General features: G+C 42.7%; 2 protein-coding genes across 2 annotated transcripts in view; one reads left to right on the plus strand and one right to left on the minus strand.

The window, feature by feature from the left end:
- LOC311050044 (3-mercaptopyruvate sulfurtransferase-like) overlaps positions 1-306 on the minus strand; it is a gene marked incomplete at both ends in the record, with an annotated part of 39857 nt that extends 39551 nt beyond the window's left edge. The window contains one exon of the mRNA XM_084064010.1: positions 238-306. Within this exon, the coding sequence (XP_083920136.1) occupies positions 238-306 (69 nt within the window). The remainder of the gene's footprint in view (positions 1-237) is intronic.
- LOC311050556 (voltage-gated potassium channel subunit beta-2-like) overlaps positions 1-18032 on the plus strand; it is a gene marked incomplete at both ends in the record, with an annotated part of 174367 nt that overhangs the window by 49049 nt on the left and 107286 nt on the right. The gene's annotated exons all lie outside the window — the stretch shown is intronic.

The following is an 18032-nucleotide window of genomic DNA, read 5'->3' on the forward strand; positions in this document are numbered from 1 at the left end:
ACTTGAGTGCCGTTTTGGCCACTGTAGTGTATACTCCCTCTTCACTCTCTTGATGCTGGTCTCTTGCTTCCTTCCTTCCGTCCTTCCGTCCTTCCATCCACCCATCCATCCACCCACCCACCCAACCATCCATCCATCCACCCATCCATCCATCATCAGAGGACCACATTAGCCAACTCTGACTGGGGGATCCCGAGGCGTTCCCAGGCCAATGTGGAGCTATTATAATCCCTCCACCTTGTCCTTGTTCTGGGCCTTCTCCGATGCGCCTGGAAAATCTCCCCAGGTAGGTTTTCCAGGAGGCATCCTTACTACATGCCCAAACCACCACAGCTGGCACTACTTCTCTGAGTCCTTCTCACTCTATCCCCAAGGGAGATACCAGCCAGCCTCCTGAGAAAATCCATATTGGCTGCTTGTATAACAAAACATCATTTGGTTTCAGTTGTCTACCATGCCCCTTAACATCTGGAAGGTTCCCCTTCAAAGAATACACAGACATCTTTAAAACATGACTGACAACCTTCAGTACCTCCATTCAGTACACTTCCTAAGCCAAGGAAAGGAGCCAAATCGGTGAACATTAGCTCTGTAGTAATGTGATCAAGATGTACCGTATCAGTTAGATGTGTCAGATCTCATTCCAAGGCTGAGGCTTTGACCAAAGTTTGCGGGCCCTGAGTCGGTACTCCGGCCTGGTGGAGACCTGCGCTCTAAGGAGCACACTTTTCTAGTTTAGATTTTTGCTGTGTAAAGGCGTCTTTTTTTGCTTTGTTTGTTTCTTGACTTTGATGTTTTTGCTGTTGTCGTTTTTTTGTGATTATTATTAGCTTGTTGTACGTTTTTCTTGTGTGTTCCTTTTGTGAAGAACACACATGGTGATTCTGTAAGCACTTAAACTCCATACACTTCATTGACCGGGGTTTCCCAGGGGTCTATACTTGGTCCCTTCCTTTTTTCCCTCTACACCAAATCTCTGTGGCAAAAAATAGCAGATCTACAAGCTCACTGCTTTGTCACAGTGCGACACACAGTGAGCTTGTAGATCTGCTATCTATTTGTAGATGTTCGCCTAATGACATGGAGCCAATTGGGATGCTATGCGTCATATGGTAATGTAATTGATCGCTTGGTTGGTTGGTTGATTGATTGATTGATTGATTGATTGATTGATTGATTGATGAGAAAGGATGTTTTTTTCTGAATAGATGCTCCAGCATTTAATCACTGTTAACTTTAGATGGTGTCTTTAGGTACACTGGATCAGTGTTTCAGAAGAAAATAAAACGGATGGCATTTAAGTTGGCATGGCGTTTGTTTGTTTTTCATTCATGCATGCGTTTCCAAACATCCTTTTGCCTGGAGGTCCTGGCAGTGTAGAGATGTGGGAAAGCAATGTAGATGACTAGTCTTCCATTCACTCTACAGATAATGCAGTCTTTGTGTTGTCACCAAAGACTGGTGTCTGAAAGCACTGCAGTGCTGAACCGCCAATTTCAGGAACATGCACGCACACACACACACACACACACACACACACACACACACACACACACACACACACACACACACACACACACACACACACACGCTATTAGTCCCATGTCTTTCATTCGTTTACACTATTATATACTGTATGTTGGATCCACATCTCCCCCACCACATCCATTCATCCATGTTGCTCTCTCTCTCTCTCCCTCTCTCCCTCTCTCCCTCTCTCCCTCTCTCCCTCTATCTCTGTCTCTCTGTCTCTCAGTCTCTCTCTCCATCTCTCTCTCTCTCTCTCTCTCACACTCTCTCTCTCCATCTCTCTCTCTCTCTCTCTCTCTCTCTCTCTCGCTCTCTCTCTCACACTCTCTCTCTCTCTCACTCTCTCACTCTCTCACTCTCTCTCTCTCTCTCTCTCTCTCCATCTCTCTCTCTCTCAGATTGCAGCAGCCTGTGGGGGTTGAATGGTGTGTGTATGACATAAAATGTGAGGCAAATGATCCCCATTGGTTGTAATCTTTATTTCCTATGCTTGCCCGAGGTTGTATACAATGACATGCTTTTCAAAATGCACGATAACAGCATTTTTGTGTGTGTGTGTGTGTGTGTGTGTGTGTGTGTGTGTGTGTGTGTGTGTGTGTGTGTGTGTGTGTGTGTGTGTGTGTGTGTGTGTGTGTGTGTGTGTGTGTGTGTGTGTGTGTGTGTGTGTGTGTGTGTGTGTGTGTGAGAGATAGAATAGAGACAGAGAGATAGAATGTGTATGCTTCACTGTCTGTGTTGACTGACTGAGAGAGAGAGAGAGAGAGAGAGAGAGAGAGAGAGAAATAGGCATACATTGCACATACATTGTTTTGATTGTTTTGTTCCACTTTTGCTTTGGCAATGTAAACATATGCTTTCTCACGCCTATAAAGCTGAAGAAGAAGCAGCAATGAGAGAGTGAGTGAGAAGCAGCAGAGAGAAATGTACAGTATGCTGTAGTGAGATGGAGACACTGTACTTAGTAGGCTACTTACTGATGTGTGTGTGTGTGTGTGTGTGTGTGTGTGTGTGTGTGTGTGTGTGTGTGTGTGTGTGTGTGTGTGTGTGTGTGTGTGTGTGTGTGTGTGTGTGTGTGTGTGGTGTACTACACTACAGTCTATGTACCATAAGAGAAGCAGCTGAGTGGTGAGAAGTGTGAAAGAGAAGTACAGACAACAGCCGAACAATAGTGAAATTATAGACATTTTTAGGCAGTTTTAGAGAGCATGGAAGAAAGAGAGAGCGAGGGAGGGAGAGAGAGTGTGTGGGCGAGGGAGTACTGTACAGTAAGTGAGAGTGAGCGAGCGGTAGAAAGCGCTGCGCTGCACAGCGTGCTTCTCACTCCCCCGAAGGTGCACAGTTGTAGCTGGAGCAACCCTGCTGAGAACGACACAGCGGCAGAAAAAACACAGAGCAGTGCATCAAAATAGCAGATAGACAGAAAATATCGGAGATACATAGAAAGAGAAACTTGGGGGCAGGCAGGCTGGAGGCAGGGAGGGTGGGGAAGAGAGAAACCGAGTTACCAAGCAAGGCACAGAAGAGGAGAGGAAGACCAGAGGAGTGACATGTGAGGGGGAAAAGTGCTGATGGCAGAACTATGACAGAGCGCCCTGCCCAGACTTAACAAGGACTCCTCCTGTCTCTTTCACTCTGTCTCCTCCTGGCCCATCCTCTGACCCTGCATGTCCCCTCCTCCTTCACCCCCCTCCCTCTCTCTCCCTCTCTCTCTCTCTCTCTCACACACGCACACACTCATGCTCTTATCAGTGCGCAGAGCAGGCATCGTACAGTGCCTGGACCACATCAATCTCTCTTGCTGTCTCTCTCTTCATCGCTCTCTCTCTCTCTCTTCCCCCTTTCCCTCTCATCTCTCTCTCATTTTCTTTCTCTTCCTCTGTCCCTGTGTGTCATCACTCTGGAATCTCTCCAGCTCCTCTAGAATTCAGCTCTAATCGGCATTCCGCCGCAGGCTCACCCTGGGACTCCAGCAGCAACGCTCTCAGATAATTCCTGACGTCCCGCGCAGCAGACGGGACACACACACAGGAGGGAGGAACAGGAGAGAGAGAACCACCACGGCAGCGAGGGAGGTGCTTGAAGAACTGAAGGCTCTTTAATGAAGGCAGAGGAGGTTACAGCAGTATTACTACAGTAGATGTATTTGGCTGGCACTGCAAAAAAAGAAAAAGAAAAAGTCAAGTAGACATAAGACAGTATTTTGGACTTTGCTGTTCCAGGACTTTTTCATTGATAGAGGCAGAGACATTTGAACATCACTTCTCTTCAATTGAAGAAGACACTCAACCCCTTTGGATTTATCTCTCTCAGTCAGACAGACAGACAGACAGACAGTCAGTCATCTTCAGTCTTACTGTTCTCCCTCAACCCCCCCATTCATACTTTCTTCAGTCTTGGACATTGCTACATTGCACACACAGCTTAAGCCATGCAGGTGTCCATTGCGTGTACGGACCATAACCTGAAACGGGGCAATGGAGACCACAGCAAGCAGAGCGCCACTAGTCCTAACGTGGTCAACCAGGCTAGGGCAAAGTTCCGCACCGTGGCCATCATTGCCCGCAGCTTTGGGTCCTTCACTCCTAGACACCCCATATCACTGAAAGAATCCACCGGAAAACTCACAGGCATGAAGTACAGGTGTGTGTCCCTGTGTGTGTGTGGGTGTGGGTGTGGGTGTGTGTGTGTGTGTGCACTGCACGCTGTGCGTGTGTGCTTCTTGCAGACCTCAAGAAGCACACAGCAAAGTGTTGTTAACTGATCGTTTCAGTGCATTATTCCTGAATGACATGCTTTGTGTTGTGGAAATGTTTTTCCACTGTGCGATTACGTACTGTGAGTACTTAATCGCCTGCTACTGATTTATTTGTTTAATTATTGAATTTTGCGTGAGCGAGTTCAAAAAGGTAGAGCCCGCTCACCAAAGCAGGTAAAAGGTACTTCTTTATTACAAAATACGATTTCGATCCGCTGTGGTCATATCCAGCTTTTACTGAGACCTTTATTTTTTAACCTTGTCATGGCTTTTCCTTTTCAGTTCCAAAAGTTGCATATTTTTACAATTATGTTGCTTAATTATGACATGACAGTATGAATGATATTCATATTGATATATGAATGTATTGGTGACAATACAGTGTCCTATACAGGCATGTGCAGATAGTTAACACAGGTGTTACATGGTTAACGCACTAACCATTTACTGAGACCTTTATTCTTCAACCTTCAACCTTCAAGGGAGAATGGTAACTTTGAGCCTAAATTTAAAACAAATATATGTTTATTTTGCATTGTTTCCCTCTATCAGCCACTATATAATTATGCAGGTGTGTTTTCCTGCAGAAAGACACATCCCTCTGGCTGTATTTTGGTTTTGTTCCACTGTTTATGTTGACATTCCACTGTTTACTGTATATTGACATTCATCCCTTTGCAGGGACTGAAAAGTCTGTGGGGGGAGAGGGGAGCTTGGCCGGAGCTCTTAATTGATCCCTTTGAACTTCTAAAGGGTTGTGCATTGAGTTGATTGATTGGGCCATAAAAGTGTCAACCTCCTTAGTGCTCTCTCTAATCAATGAATGCATCAGAGACAGCAATCACTTTGATACCTGTCAGAGAGGGGAGGGGGGAGTGTGTGTACAAACACAGATCTGCAAAGTTACCTAGTATCCCTTTAACTTATGCATTCAGATTGTGGCATTTAAAATAACTTTGTCTTTACCATAGTTGTTTGCCTGTTTGGGGAATGCTGCTCACTCCAAGCTTCTCGCTTAGCTCGCTTTACATTTCTTAAAATGTTTTGTACAACCGTTTTATTTATTGTGATGCCATAGGATGGTCACAAATAAGCAATTCATACCTACAGTACAGAGTCTGAAATTCCTCAGTGTTGTCATTGTAAATGGAAGAGCTTACTGTAGACAGTTTGTTTTGCCACCAGTACATCCCTTTTCAAAAAACCTTGAAAAGGATGACAAAAAGCCAAAGTGGTATTATGGTGGTCTGACTTTTCTGGTATATTTCATTGACAATGAATGACAGGCAATTTGCTGCGTGATCTGCCCATCACAAAACAAGTTGACAGTGAGTTCTTAGAGGCTCTCTCTGTCCTTCACTCAGTCAGTACATCTTGTCAACCTCTCGCTCCTGCACTCCCGCATCCATCACTATCCCTCTCTATCTCCCTCTGCACAGTCTTTCTCACTTTCATTTTCCTCACAAATACTCCTGTTTATCTCACCCAAAGAAATAGGGAGGCTGCAGTTAATGTGGTTAACATGCATTTAAAATACTGTATATAAACGACTAAATTGTAATATTATCAAACATAAACATCAAGCTTATCAGACACTTTGAAACATATCCCTACCGGGGATATAATTAATGACCGAAGAGATGACGGAGGTGTGGATTTCCCTCTCATCCTTCCCAGCAAATGTGTGTGTCTCTGTAGTTTGCTGAGACAGCTCTCACGTGGGAGTGTCTGAGTCTGATCTGAACCCGGCAGTGCTTGTATTATAAGAAGCAGCGCTGTGACTCGTCCATCCATCTCTTTCTGAATCGTACCTTAGTAAAAAATGGTATGCATGTGTCTATCTCTTTCTTTCTTTCTTTCTTTCTTTCTTTCTTTCTTTCTTTCTTTCTTTCTTTCTTTCTTTCTTTCTTTCTTTCTTTCTTTATTTCTGTCATCCTTTCTATTTGTCATTCTTTCTTTCTGTCTGTAATTTTTTCTTTCTTTCTTTCTTTCTTTCTTGCCCAGTCTCACTGCAACTGTCAAACATATTAGATTAAGTTCAGGAAAAGCTTTAAATAAATTTTATGCAACTTTACTTGATCTAGTTTCGTCCAGCTGACCTGAAGGCTGTCATGAATGGAGTGGCCTGGTGACTCACCCATTTCATACATGGACCCCTGGGTTGAAATCCAGTTTGCGATCTACTGTATGACCTTTCCCCTCGCTTCCCACTCACTCCTTCCTGTTTCTCTCCACATAATAATGAAAACCAAGGATATCATTTACAGTGACTTGGCCAAGACAATGCCAGCTCGTTTACTTGCAGTCAGTCAGACGCAACAGAATGAATTGTACTCCCTGAGGAGTAAGAAGAGGTTGCACTTGCTGTTCTCATGTTAAACTAGGTTAATGATCCACGATGCCTCACAGTAAAATGCATTTTATTGGACTATGTGAAAACCAGGTCACAGTCCCCCCCCCCTTTTTTTTACCAGTCTGAGTAAACAGTGTTGCTTGTTTTTCTCTCTATACACGAAAATATCAACAATATGCAATATACCTTATTGTATCTGATGTTGGTCTTTTGTTTAATAATAATAATAATAATATTTATAATTATTATGATAATTGTAATAAGTTAACAATATATTTATATATATATATATATATATATATATTTTAAACATATTCTAGCTGGCTATTTGACAATCACTATTTTATTATATCTAAATGATGCAGAAATAAAACATTGAACATTCCATTATGGGTCCTATTTTTGCCGGTGCCTTACTCGTTGGCATTACCCGCTACCCGTAAATTACGTACAAGGGAGCTGGCACTATCCCTAAATGGTATCTTGCGATCGTTATACCCGCTATTCATTATGCAGACTCCGTTATTTGCGCCTGGAGATTTGTGCCCGTGGGCGTGTTGTTGAGTACAGTACAGTATGTGGGTTGTGGCCATGAAGAATTCTGCTTATTCAGCTGTGACATAATCTACCACACACACATTTTGGAACTTTTTGTTTGTGGTTATTTGCAACCTCAAACCTCTGGCTACTGAGGTTTTGTAGCTCACAACTGCTAAAAGTGACTGCTGTTGAAGTTGCTACAGTACATTAGAATTGGCTTATTTTGCTTGATTGATATGTGTGAAAGGCTTTACAATGAAGGGGAGCATTAGCCAAGTGTCCAAAATGTCATGAAAATGTAAATGCCATTGAGTTTATTAGGTACCTTACTGTCAAGACCCCTTCATATAGAGGGATAAAAGCTCTCTATATACAAAGAAACACAAACGGGCATCTAAAATTCAGTATGTGTGTGGGGGAAGCATGTCATGTGAAACATGCAGTATATTGGGCACATCTTCCACAGTGCTTTCCTCAGGAAATACATTTATCAAACAATGGATAGCTCAGCATTCCATATAGCAGTGGTGATCTCTTCCTGTCAGTTTATCATAAAAACTTCAGTAGGCTGCAAACTTGATGAGTTGTGACAATAGGAGAGGATGGGTTAGGGTTTCTAGTCTGCTCAGTAGACACCAGGGACAAAGGACAAGGGAAGAGAAAGCCAGGGGGGGGGAGAGAGAGAGAGAGAGAGAGAGAGAGAGAGAGAGAGAGAGAGAGAGAGAGGGGGGGGGGCGGTGATGTCCTGCCAATGTTCTGATCATTCAGTGCCACATTGTCTTGTGGTGACAGACAGATCCCCCCCCACCACCACACACACACACACACACACACACACACACACACACACACACACACACACACACACACACACACACACACACACACACACACACACACACACACACACACACACACACACACACACACACACACACACACACACAGTTCATTTTCCCAGGAAGTGAACCCTGGGTATACTCACCATCTGCTATGGTTTTGCAGCGTAGGTGAATGCAGGGATATACTGTGGTGATTTTTAGCCCCATTAGCTGTGGGAGTCTTGGGGATAGCGATGTTGGTCTTACAGATTCTCATTTCCTTTGGACTAGCAGAAATTACTTTTCATAGTGTGCCAGACAAAAGTTGCAAGGCATGGCACCGACACTGCACTTCCTTCGTTCCTCAGCAACGTACCCACCACCAAGAGTGTAGTTGAACAGGAGGAGCAGGACATCAGGCATCGGCCATATGTTAGTATTAAGGTATGCCGACCAGGCATCGCTGCACCTGCCACTTATCACCACATGTATATAAGTCTGCTGCTGTGTCAAACTTCCAAACGCATTAATGGTGAACACGCACACATTTTAACAATTTATTCATTATTCAACTTATTCAAATTCAATACAGACACTTCTCTGGACTCTTTCATCAACCACAACAACATCTGGTGTATTAGCTGTCAAATATGTAAAAATGTCTGGGCTATCACAGAGATTTATTTGCGTTTTGAATACTGTCTCAATAACACGCACGCACGCACGCACGCACGCACGCACGCACGCACGTTATTGAGGAGAGGACAGTGTGTAACTATTTATGTTACTGTTAAGGACAGCTTTGTGCTCCGTGGGTGAAAAAATACAAAGTTGTTGCTCCAGCACTGGAGCTGACTGGAGCTGAGAGGCAAACTATAAATTGAATGACTTTTAATTAGAATACATACATTTATCATCAGCGTGTGTGAAGTCAATATTCTAGAAAAAAAGCTAACATTTGTTTTCTGGACTGACTGGTTATGAGCATGTCATCTCTGTCGGGTGGAAACCTCATATGTCCAAAACTGTAACTTTTCAGGATTCAAATTCAAAAATAGCAAAAGTATCAGATCTACAAGCTCAAAACGCGTTGTTTCACGCCGCGTGTCCAGCTTGTGGATCTGCTACTTTTGATGCTTTTGTGTGACCCTGTAGTGTGATCAAGTAGGGCGTTAATTTATGAAAAAACACAAAAAGTTAAAATATGGAGATAAGAGGTTTCTGCTCGACAGCAACGATGTGATTGGTGTAATTTAAAGGTGTCAGTCCCGCCCCTTACATCTTCTCAGGGTGGTGGAACGTGATTGATTGGCTCTATCGATTACTAGATTATTACTCTGCCTGAGTAGACATCGCTACCGCGGCAGCTCCTACAGGTTAGAACAGTGGTTCTCAATCTTTTTCATTTCAAGGACCCCCAGTTCGGTAATGCATCAGGCCACGGACCACCCAATAACTCTCTGACAGTGTACAAATGGAATCAAATCCATTTGGTTTCATTTTGTACAAACCTTTTTCAGAGTAACAAACCTGTAAGTGTCTATTAAGGCAGTGGTTCTCAAACCTTTTCATGTCAAGGACCCCCAAATTGATATGTATTTGGCCATGGACCCCCATCTGAAAAGGTATTGCCAGGGACCCCCAGAAGAGAATATGTATGTAAAAAAAATCACACCCAGTGTGAAGTGGGCGGTGTGGTCACAGTGGTCATCACATCTCATCACTGAAATTCTTTTGTAACCTTGGCCAGATCTGTGCTTTGTCACAATTCTGTCTTTAAGCTTTTCTGACATATCCTTTGATCTCAAAGGGCCAGTTCTAGGAAGACTTTCTATTTTCTTCTCAATATCGTTTTTTCCTTTTCTCATTTCAGCCATAGTGATCTTTGGGTTCTTTTTTACCGTTCTCACGAAATGGACAGCATCTAAGTTACATAATACTAGTGTCACATCAAAGTGGTTTTAGATTAATTTCATCATGTGTCTCACTAGCCAATCACAGCATGTGGAATTGGAGCACTATGTCACTGTTGTTATTTAACAGTGGTCATCATGGTGATGGAAGCTCACTTAAAAAAATAAGTGAGCAACCATTGGTTGGTCCACAATGGGTGATTCACTTAAAAAAAACATAGATGTGTTTTTTTTAAGTGCATAGTCCTATTTATAGGACTATGCACATGTGTCATGTGTTTCACTAGCCAATCACAGTCCTGAATAGAGTCAGCCAATAAAGTCAGCCAATCATATTACAGCTAGTGGTCATCACAGTGATGGAAGCTCACTTAAAGAAAAGTATAGATTTGCATTGAATGTGTAGTGGTTAGGGGTGTACAATGGTGGCCAATCACGGTGCAGGGTTAGGGGGGTACAATGGTGGCCACCATTGAATGTGTAGGGGTTAGGGGTGTAAAATGGTGGCCAATCACGGTGCAGGGTTAGGGGGGTACAATGGTGGCCAATCACAGTGCAGCGAATGTCGATGTCCAAACCTCACATATGGGGGCGGTTGCACCGCCCAAAAAAAATCTAAATGTACAAGCTTGCTGTGAGCTTGTAGATCTGCTATTTTTAATAGCCAACGTATAAATGAATATAGTGGTTAAAATGATTGTGATGCTGCATTAACTCATTTTGCTGGGAACCCCCTGAAACCCCCCAAAGGACCCCTGGGGGTCCCCGGAGACCCACTGCATTAAGGGTCCATTTGGTTCCTAACTATCAGGGACTTAGCTGGGGACCCCCTGCTGGAACCCACTCAAGGGCCCCCGGACCCCACTTTGAGAACCACTGGCTTAGAGAGCTAATTAAAGCAGTTGATAATTGAAATAAACTGCTGAATAATGGATTGGTCTCTCAGTATAGTTCACTATAATGTGCCATGGTATGCTAAACTGGTTATTTACTGTGGCCACGGTGGAAAAGTACTGTGGCAGTGGACACTGTACTGTATGTTTTCATAATGTAATAATAATTCATCTTTGAATAATCATTGTATAATGCACTATGATAAAAATATGAATAGTGTGCTTAACTATATACAGTGGGTGCTATACACACCAAGGTTATCATAACTAAGGATAGACACGGTATAATGTTATGCCTTTTTTTTTCTGAGCGGGTGAAAATACCAAACTCTTTCAGTATTCCATAACTTTGTCTTATATTAGCTGCCTGTCTGCACATTTTTTCGGGGAGAAAGTTTGTATCTAATTACTTACCCAGTATTGAAATATATAGTACAGTATAAACATTGTAACTTTATTTCTGAGAATGCATCTCACTATGAAAGTACACCAGCCCCCACTTTTATTATATAATACTACTGTGTGGCCAGAGTTAATTAAAATAAGCTGAAGTTATTGCTGTGATTTGTGCTTTCATCACGGCCCAATGGTGGTGATGAATGAGTCGAAGCAGCAGTGTGGCTCTGGGCACAGTAAAACCCAGTGTTCATTTAGAGGACCATATACGGGCGGTCTGGCATGGTTAGCTTATTGACTGGACGACTCACTTGACATTACTAATGACCAGTGGTGGAAAAAGTAAGTAAAAGTATCAATACTGCATTGTAGAAATATACTCAGTTACAAGTAAAAGCCCGGAATTCTGACTTTACTTGAGTAAAAGTACAAAAGTATTGGTATCAAAATGTACTTAAAGTACCAAAAGTAAAAGTAAAATGTTTGAAAATAGCAGATCTACAAGCTCACAATGCGCCGCGATGTGACGCGTTGTGAGCTTGTAGATCAGCTATTTTCAAATAACCTAGGTATAAAATAGGGCTAAAGTGGTTAATGTAGGTTTTATAATATAATAATGTATATCTGCAAAGTAACTAGTAACTAAAGTTTTCAAATAATTGTATTGTAGTAAAAGTACAATATTTCCCTCTGAGATGTAGTGGAGTAGAAGTAAAAGTACTGAAAATTGGAAATACCTCAAAATTGTACTTAAGTACGTAAATGTAATTAGTTACTTTTCCCCACTCTTCGTCGAGGAACCCAGCATTTTTCCATTCAAATCATTTCTGTGCAGAGGTGAAAATCAACTTGCAGAGACTAGAAACTGTCTTGAGTTAGTGTGTAATCACCACACAATCAAAATGTAATTGTGGCCTAATCTTTTGTCAGTTATGCGTGCTGCATTTTAATGCATTTTAAAGCAGCATGGCTTGATTTCCTTTATATATTTATGTACAAACAAAATTAAAATTCAACGCCATCGCTACAGCGGCAGCTCCTACAACCTAGAGCAGGTGTTCTCAAACGTTTTAATTTCAAGGACCCCCAGTTTTGTAATGCATTAGGCCACACACCCCCCACAACTCTGACAGTGTACAAAAGGAACCAAATAAATCTGCTCTGCTGGTGTTGTGGTGTAAAATGTACTCACATTTTTTACTTCAGTAAAAGTATCAATACTGCAATGCAGAAATACAATTGCAATGTTACAAGTAAAAGTCCAGAATTAAGAAATGACTTGCGTAAAAGTACAAAAGTATTGGTATCAAAATGTACTTGAAGTACCAACAGTAGAAAGTACTCATTATGCAGAATGTAACCTTTCAAGTTTTCAAATGTATACAAATCTTTTGAAAATAGCCGATCTACAAGCTCACAATGCGTCGCATCGCGACGCATTGTGAGCTTGTAGATTGGCTATTTTCAAATGGCCGAAATGTATATAGGGCTGAAGTGTTTAATGTACTGTGTGTTCTGTAATAATAATCAAAATCTACCAAGTTTTCAAATAATTGTAGTGGAGTAAAAGTACACAAGGTAAAAATACCTCAAAATTTTACAGTTGTGTAAGTAAGTACAGTTGGGTAAATGTACTTATAGTTACTTTACACCACTGTATGCAGGTATAGTGAAAATGGGAGAAGGAAAGGAGGAAAGCAGACTGTGCTCAGCTCAGTATAAATTCTATTAATGAATCAACAAGAAGCGTGTGTACCCTGTACGTACCCGAATCTGTTATAATGAAGCCTATCTGTACAGCACACGACATTCTCCTGAATGGCTGCAAGCACTTTTCACGTGCACTCACATGGACCATGCACACACACCCACACACATCGCACGCACATTTCCCACCCTTTCACGATAAATCAGCTCTTTTCAATTTAAAATTTCACTAGTCTGGATTGCAGTCAAATGGAGTCAACTGTTACTAAGAGACCTTTTCTGCTTCAAAGATCAAAGCATGTCGGCCCTCTGGTTTTGGGCAGTGGAGAGATGGAGGAGGAAAGTAGAAGGAACGAGGGGAGAGAGGAGAGGATGGTGTTTTGGCCAATGGGGTTAATTCCGCACACAAGTGACTGCAGAAGCAATAAGCATGGAAATGATAGTGCATTGATGAATGAGACTTGCGCATGTGCACATACCTGTATACTATATATGCATACATTTACCTATCTTCAAGGCTGAACTATGTTGGATGCATTTAATCCAGTTTACTGAGCATTAACTCCAAGACTGTTAGCTTTTCAGAAAATTGCTAAAAGAATCTGTGTTGCAACGGATCCATTGTAGTTATTAGTCACAAGCTCCTGCTAATACTTTTCATTGGTTAAATATTTGAACCACTTTCACTTTAAACATTTAAAAAAATAACAAAAATGGCTTATCTACAAGTTCACAACGCATACTGTATGAGCAGTTTTAAAAGTGCATCTAAATAGCGTCACAGCATTAGGATTTCACTGCTACTGCTCTTTCTTTTGTTGGTGCAATAGAGAAGATAGATTCAAGAGACACGACTTGCAGATTGGTTGGTCTATTCTTTCCGACGTGTCGGTGCACATTTTGAAAAGCGTACTGTATCTGCAGAGGCGTACCGTTATCACCTAAATGAAAGAGCCAAACATAATAACGGGGTGAAAATTATACAAAATGTAATGGATTCAGATATTAGAGAGTGCTCACACACTCTTAATTTGGCACAAAGCGCTGGCGTTAAATCAGTTATCCTCTCCAGAGTGAGCTGAGCAGCACTACGGTGTGGAAGACCAGAGTGTGTGTGTGTGTGTGTGTGTGTGTGTGTGTGTGTGTGTGTGTGTGTGTGTGTGTGTGTGTGTGTGTGTGTGTGTGTGTGTGTGTGTGTGTGTGTGTGTGTGTGTGTGTGCGTGTGTGCGTGCGTGCGTGCGTGCGTGCGTGCGTGCGTGCGTGCGTGCGTGCGTGGAAAAAGGGTTGTTAATTAATAGAAAGAAAGTCTGGCTGTGTTCCGACCTTCAGATACGGACACTCAACAGCACTTACCATCACTGCCTGTTGCTATGGTGACACACAAAATAATCATGTTGTTGCTTCTTTGCAGTCTTTATTAATTTGCAATACTTAGAAATCACACATGTGTGACACACGCACACAGAGAGAGAAAATACATGAAACTAGAAAAAGTGCTCCTCGGAGCACAGGTCTCCGCCAGGTCAGGTATTCATGATTTGAGGCATTTTGTTCCAAAAATGTGTTTGCTAAATTAGACCTGCTGGTGGCGCTATAACAGGCCAATGCGAAAAGGGTGGCATTTCTTCCTCGGCCTAGTGGGAATGTGCGTGGAAAATATCACATGCTGCGTTGATAATTTGAGGCATTTTGTTCAAAACGAACCAATCCTGCAAACTTTGGAAGCCAAATCTTAGCCAATCAAGATGAAATATGGAAATTCGGACAGATCCGTGTTGATCACATGACTATAGAGATACTGTGTACCGATTTGCGTGATGTTTGGCCAAAATCTGTAGGAGTGATATCCAAAAATGTGTTTTGCACAAATCGGCCTCCTGGTGCCGCTATAACAGGCCAATCTGAACAATTGGGGGCAGAGGTTTGGCTTTGGCATCCAGGGAGTGTGTGTGTGCACAGTTTCGCAGCGGCCGGGCCAACGTTGCCGGAGATTAGCTGTTCACAGACAGACACACACACACACACACACACACACACACACACACACACACACACACACACACACACACACACACACACACACACACACACACACGGACAGACAGGGTGCAAAACATACTCTTTCGCCATGCCTTTCGGCCTGGCGGAGACAACTAAAAGCAAACATTTACACGAGGCTTAGTGTAATCCCATTTTGGCTAAACGACTTATTGAAGACAGTACAGGTGTGTAGGTGTTAGTTGTGTGACAGGAAACAAATCAAGAACAAAGTAGGAGCAAGCGTGTTGTGTTTAAAGTGATAGAGGGGAACTTACAGTAAGTCCTTGGCTGATTAGCACTTATTTACCTTCTGCAGCACGGAGGGAAGGATGTTACTGTTAAGGATAGGGAGCAAGAGGGATAAGACAGATAGATGCCATTATATGAGGCATTTCTTTTCAAAACGGAGCACTCCTGCAAACTTTGTAAGACAATCTTAGCCAATCATTCTGGAATATGAAAATCTGAAAGACCCGTTTTGTTTAATGACTAAGATACTGTGTGCCTGTGTTTTGCAAATGTCGACCTCCTGGTGGGGCTATAGGCCGATCTGAACATTTTGGGGCAGACGTTCTGCTCTGGCATCCAGGGAGTGTGCGTGCACAGTTTTGCTGCGACCGGCCCAACGGTGCCGCAGATTAGCTGTTCACAGACAGACGGACACATGCACGGACAGACGGACGGACGGACGGACGGACTGACGGACAGGGTGCAAAACATAGTCTCTGCCACACGTTTGGCCTGGCGGAGACAGAAAGAGTCGGAAGGGAGAACAGGACTGGGAAGAACGGGAAGTAAAGACATCTATGAATGATATCGTTTCTGTTGGGTGAAAACCTCATATGTCCAAAACTGTTACTTTTCAGGATTCAAATTCAAAAACAGCAAAAGTAACAGATCGACAAGCTCAAAACTGGTTGCTTGGCTCTGCATTTCGAGCTTGCGGATCTGCTACTTTTGATGCTTTTGTTTGACGCTGTAGTGTGTAGTGTGATCGAGTAGGGCATTCATTTAGGAAAAAACACAAAAAGTTTGAATATGGAGATAAGAGGTTTCTACCCCGACAGCAACGATATGTACAGTACACATGCTGTAAATCCCCGTAGGCAGGGCAGGGACTCTCATTGAACTGTGGCTGACAGACTGTAAGCCGTGTGCTTGTCTCTGGATCTCTGTCAGGCCCTAAACTGTTGCTGTGCCCTTGGGTGTCCTGGAAGATGCTGGTAGCGTCTGGTTTCTCATTATGTGACAGAAATTGATAGTCCTCCTTAGACAGTTATTTCACTTTCACCTGTCATTTTTGTGCCGATGAAGTTGCTTTTATTGTGTGTGTGTGTGTGTGTGTGTGTGTGTGTGTGTGGCATAAATAAGCTGTGAACTTCCTTATTTATTCATTTCTTTGGGGAGGGGTATTTCTTTTGCTTTGTTTTCTTTTTCTATCCTCTTCAAATGTGGTATGATGCTGGGGGTCCTGCTGCCGGGACATCAACGCGACCCCTTTCCTGATGAGAGGTGTTTTATCCCTCCCACATTCCTGCTTGCAAGTCTTGAACAGGAAGATAGTACAGTAGTACTATAATAGTAAGTTATAGAATAGTCAATAAGACCTAGAAAAAATGTCCATTACTGACTGGCTTACTCCCCATTGTTGAAACATGAATGTCCAAAAGGCAGCAATGCAAGTTTGCGGGAACGCATCTACCAAATGTCTTCTAATGTCTCCTAACAGGTTTGTGAAAAACCTACGTTGCTACAGTATATCAGTGGTTCTCAAACTTTTTCATGTCAATATGATAGGCCTTTAGCCCCGGACCCCCCATCTCAAAATGTTCAGTTCCAGGGACCCCAAGAAGCAAAGATTTGAGTTACAAATGTTCGCTTTAAAAAATATATATTCAAAGATTTGCACACATTTTCAAGATAAAGAAAAAACCCTAACCCGCTATAAGCTTGTAGACCTGCTATTTTTGAATAGCCAAGGTATAAAATATGGTTATAGCTAAAATCTTAAATGACAAGGATGCGTTCCCGGATTGAATGGGATAATTCATTGGCAAGAGAGATGCATTCACATTGAAATGTGATATTTGATTAATTATTTTTCTAGACTGACTCAACTTCCAGTTCAGTTCATGATAGAAATTGTTCCTGACTTGCAGTATCCAGGGTCTATAACTGAACTGATTATTTTTATTATTGTTTGAAGTGACCTCTTGGTTGTGAGATGGCATTAATGTCACTAACTGGCATGTGACATGACATCATCCTCTTTCTAATGTGATGTGGGGACGGCAGTGGCTCTGGAGGTAGAGCGCGGCCGGCCGCTTGGGAACCGGAATCTTCCCGGTTAGATCCCCATGCTACCCCTGGGTTAGTGTCGGAGTGTCCTTGAGCATACTGAACCCCTAACTGCTACTGATGAGCAGGTTGGTGCCTTGCATGTATTACTCCACCGTGTGTGTGTGTGTGTGTGTGTGTGTGTGTGTGTGTGTGTGTGTGTGTGTGTGTGTGTGTGTGTGTGTGTGTGTGTGTGTGTGTGTGTGTGTGTGTGTGTGTGTGTGTGTGTGTGTGTGTGTGTGTGTGTGTGTGTGTGTGTGTGTGTGTGAGTGCGCGCGTGTGTGAATGGGTGTAATGCACATTGTAAAGTGCTTTGGATAAAAGAAGCTACAATTGTGTTTTCTCCCAGATTAATTTAACTATGAGAGTTTACCAAATGGAACCAAAATGGACCCCCAGTTTGGTAATGCATTAGGCCACAGGCCCCCATAACTCTGACTGTTTACAAATGGAACCAAATCCATTTGCTCAAGGACCCATGGGGAGAGAACCAGTACTTTAGATAAATCATCGTTCTATGATTCCCTTCGCTTTCTTATGCATTTCTTTTGCTTTTACTGACCTTTTCTTAAACATTTTTTTTGCTCCACTCATAGCGTGTCGACTGCCCACTGAGCCACTTTGTACATTAAGTGGTTTCTCCCTTGTTTTTTGTTTTTTAATCAGAAGAAGTGCAAGTGTGGCCAAACTCAGGCTATAGTCGCAGTTGAGCCCTGGCTGGCATACCATTCTGGCTCCATTCTGGCT

The sequence above is a fragment of the Gymnoscopelus microlampas genome, assembly GCF_963454915.1.
Source record: "Gymnoscopelus microlampas genome assembly, chromosome: 8".
In the NCBI taxonomy this organism is placed as follows: domain Eukaryota; kingdom Metazoa; phylum Chordata; class Actinopteri; order Myctophiformes; family Myctophidae; genus Gymnoscopelus; species Gymnoscopelus microlampas.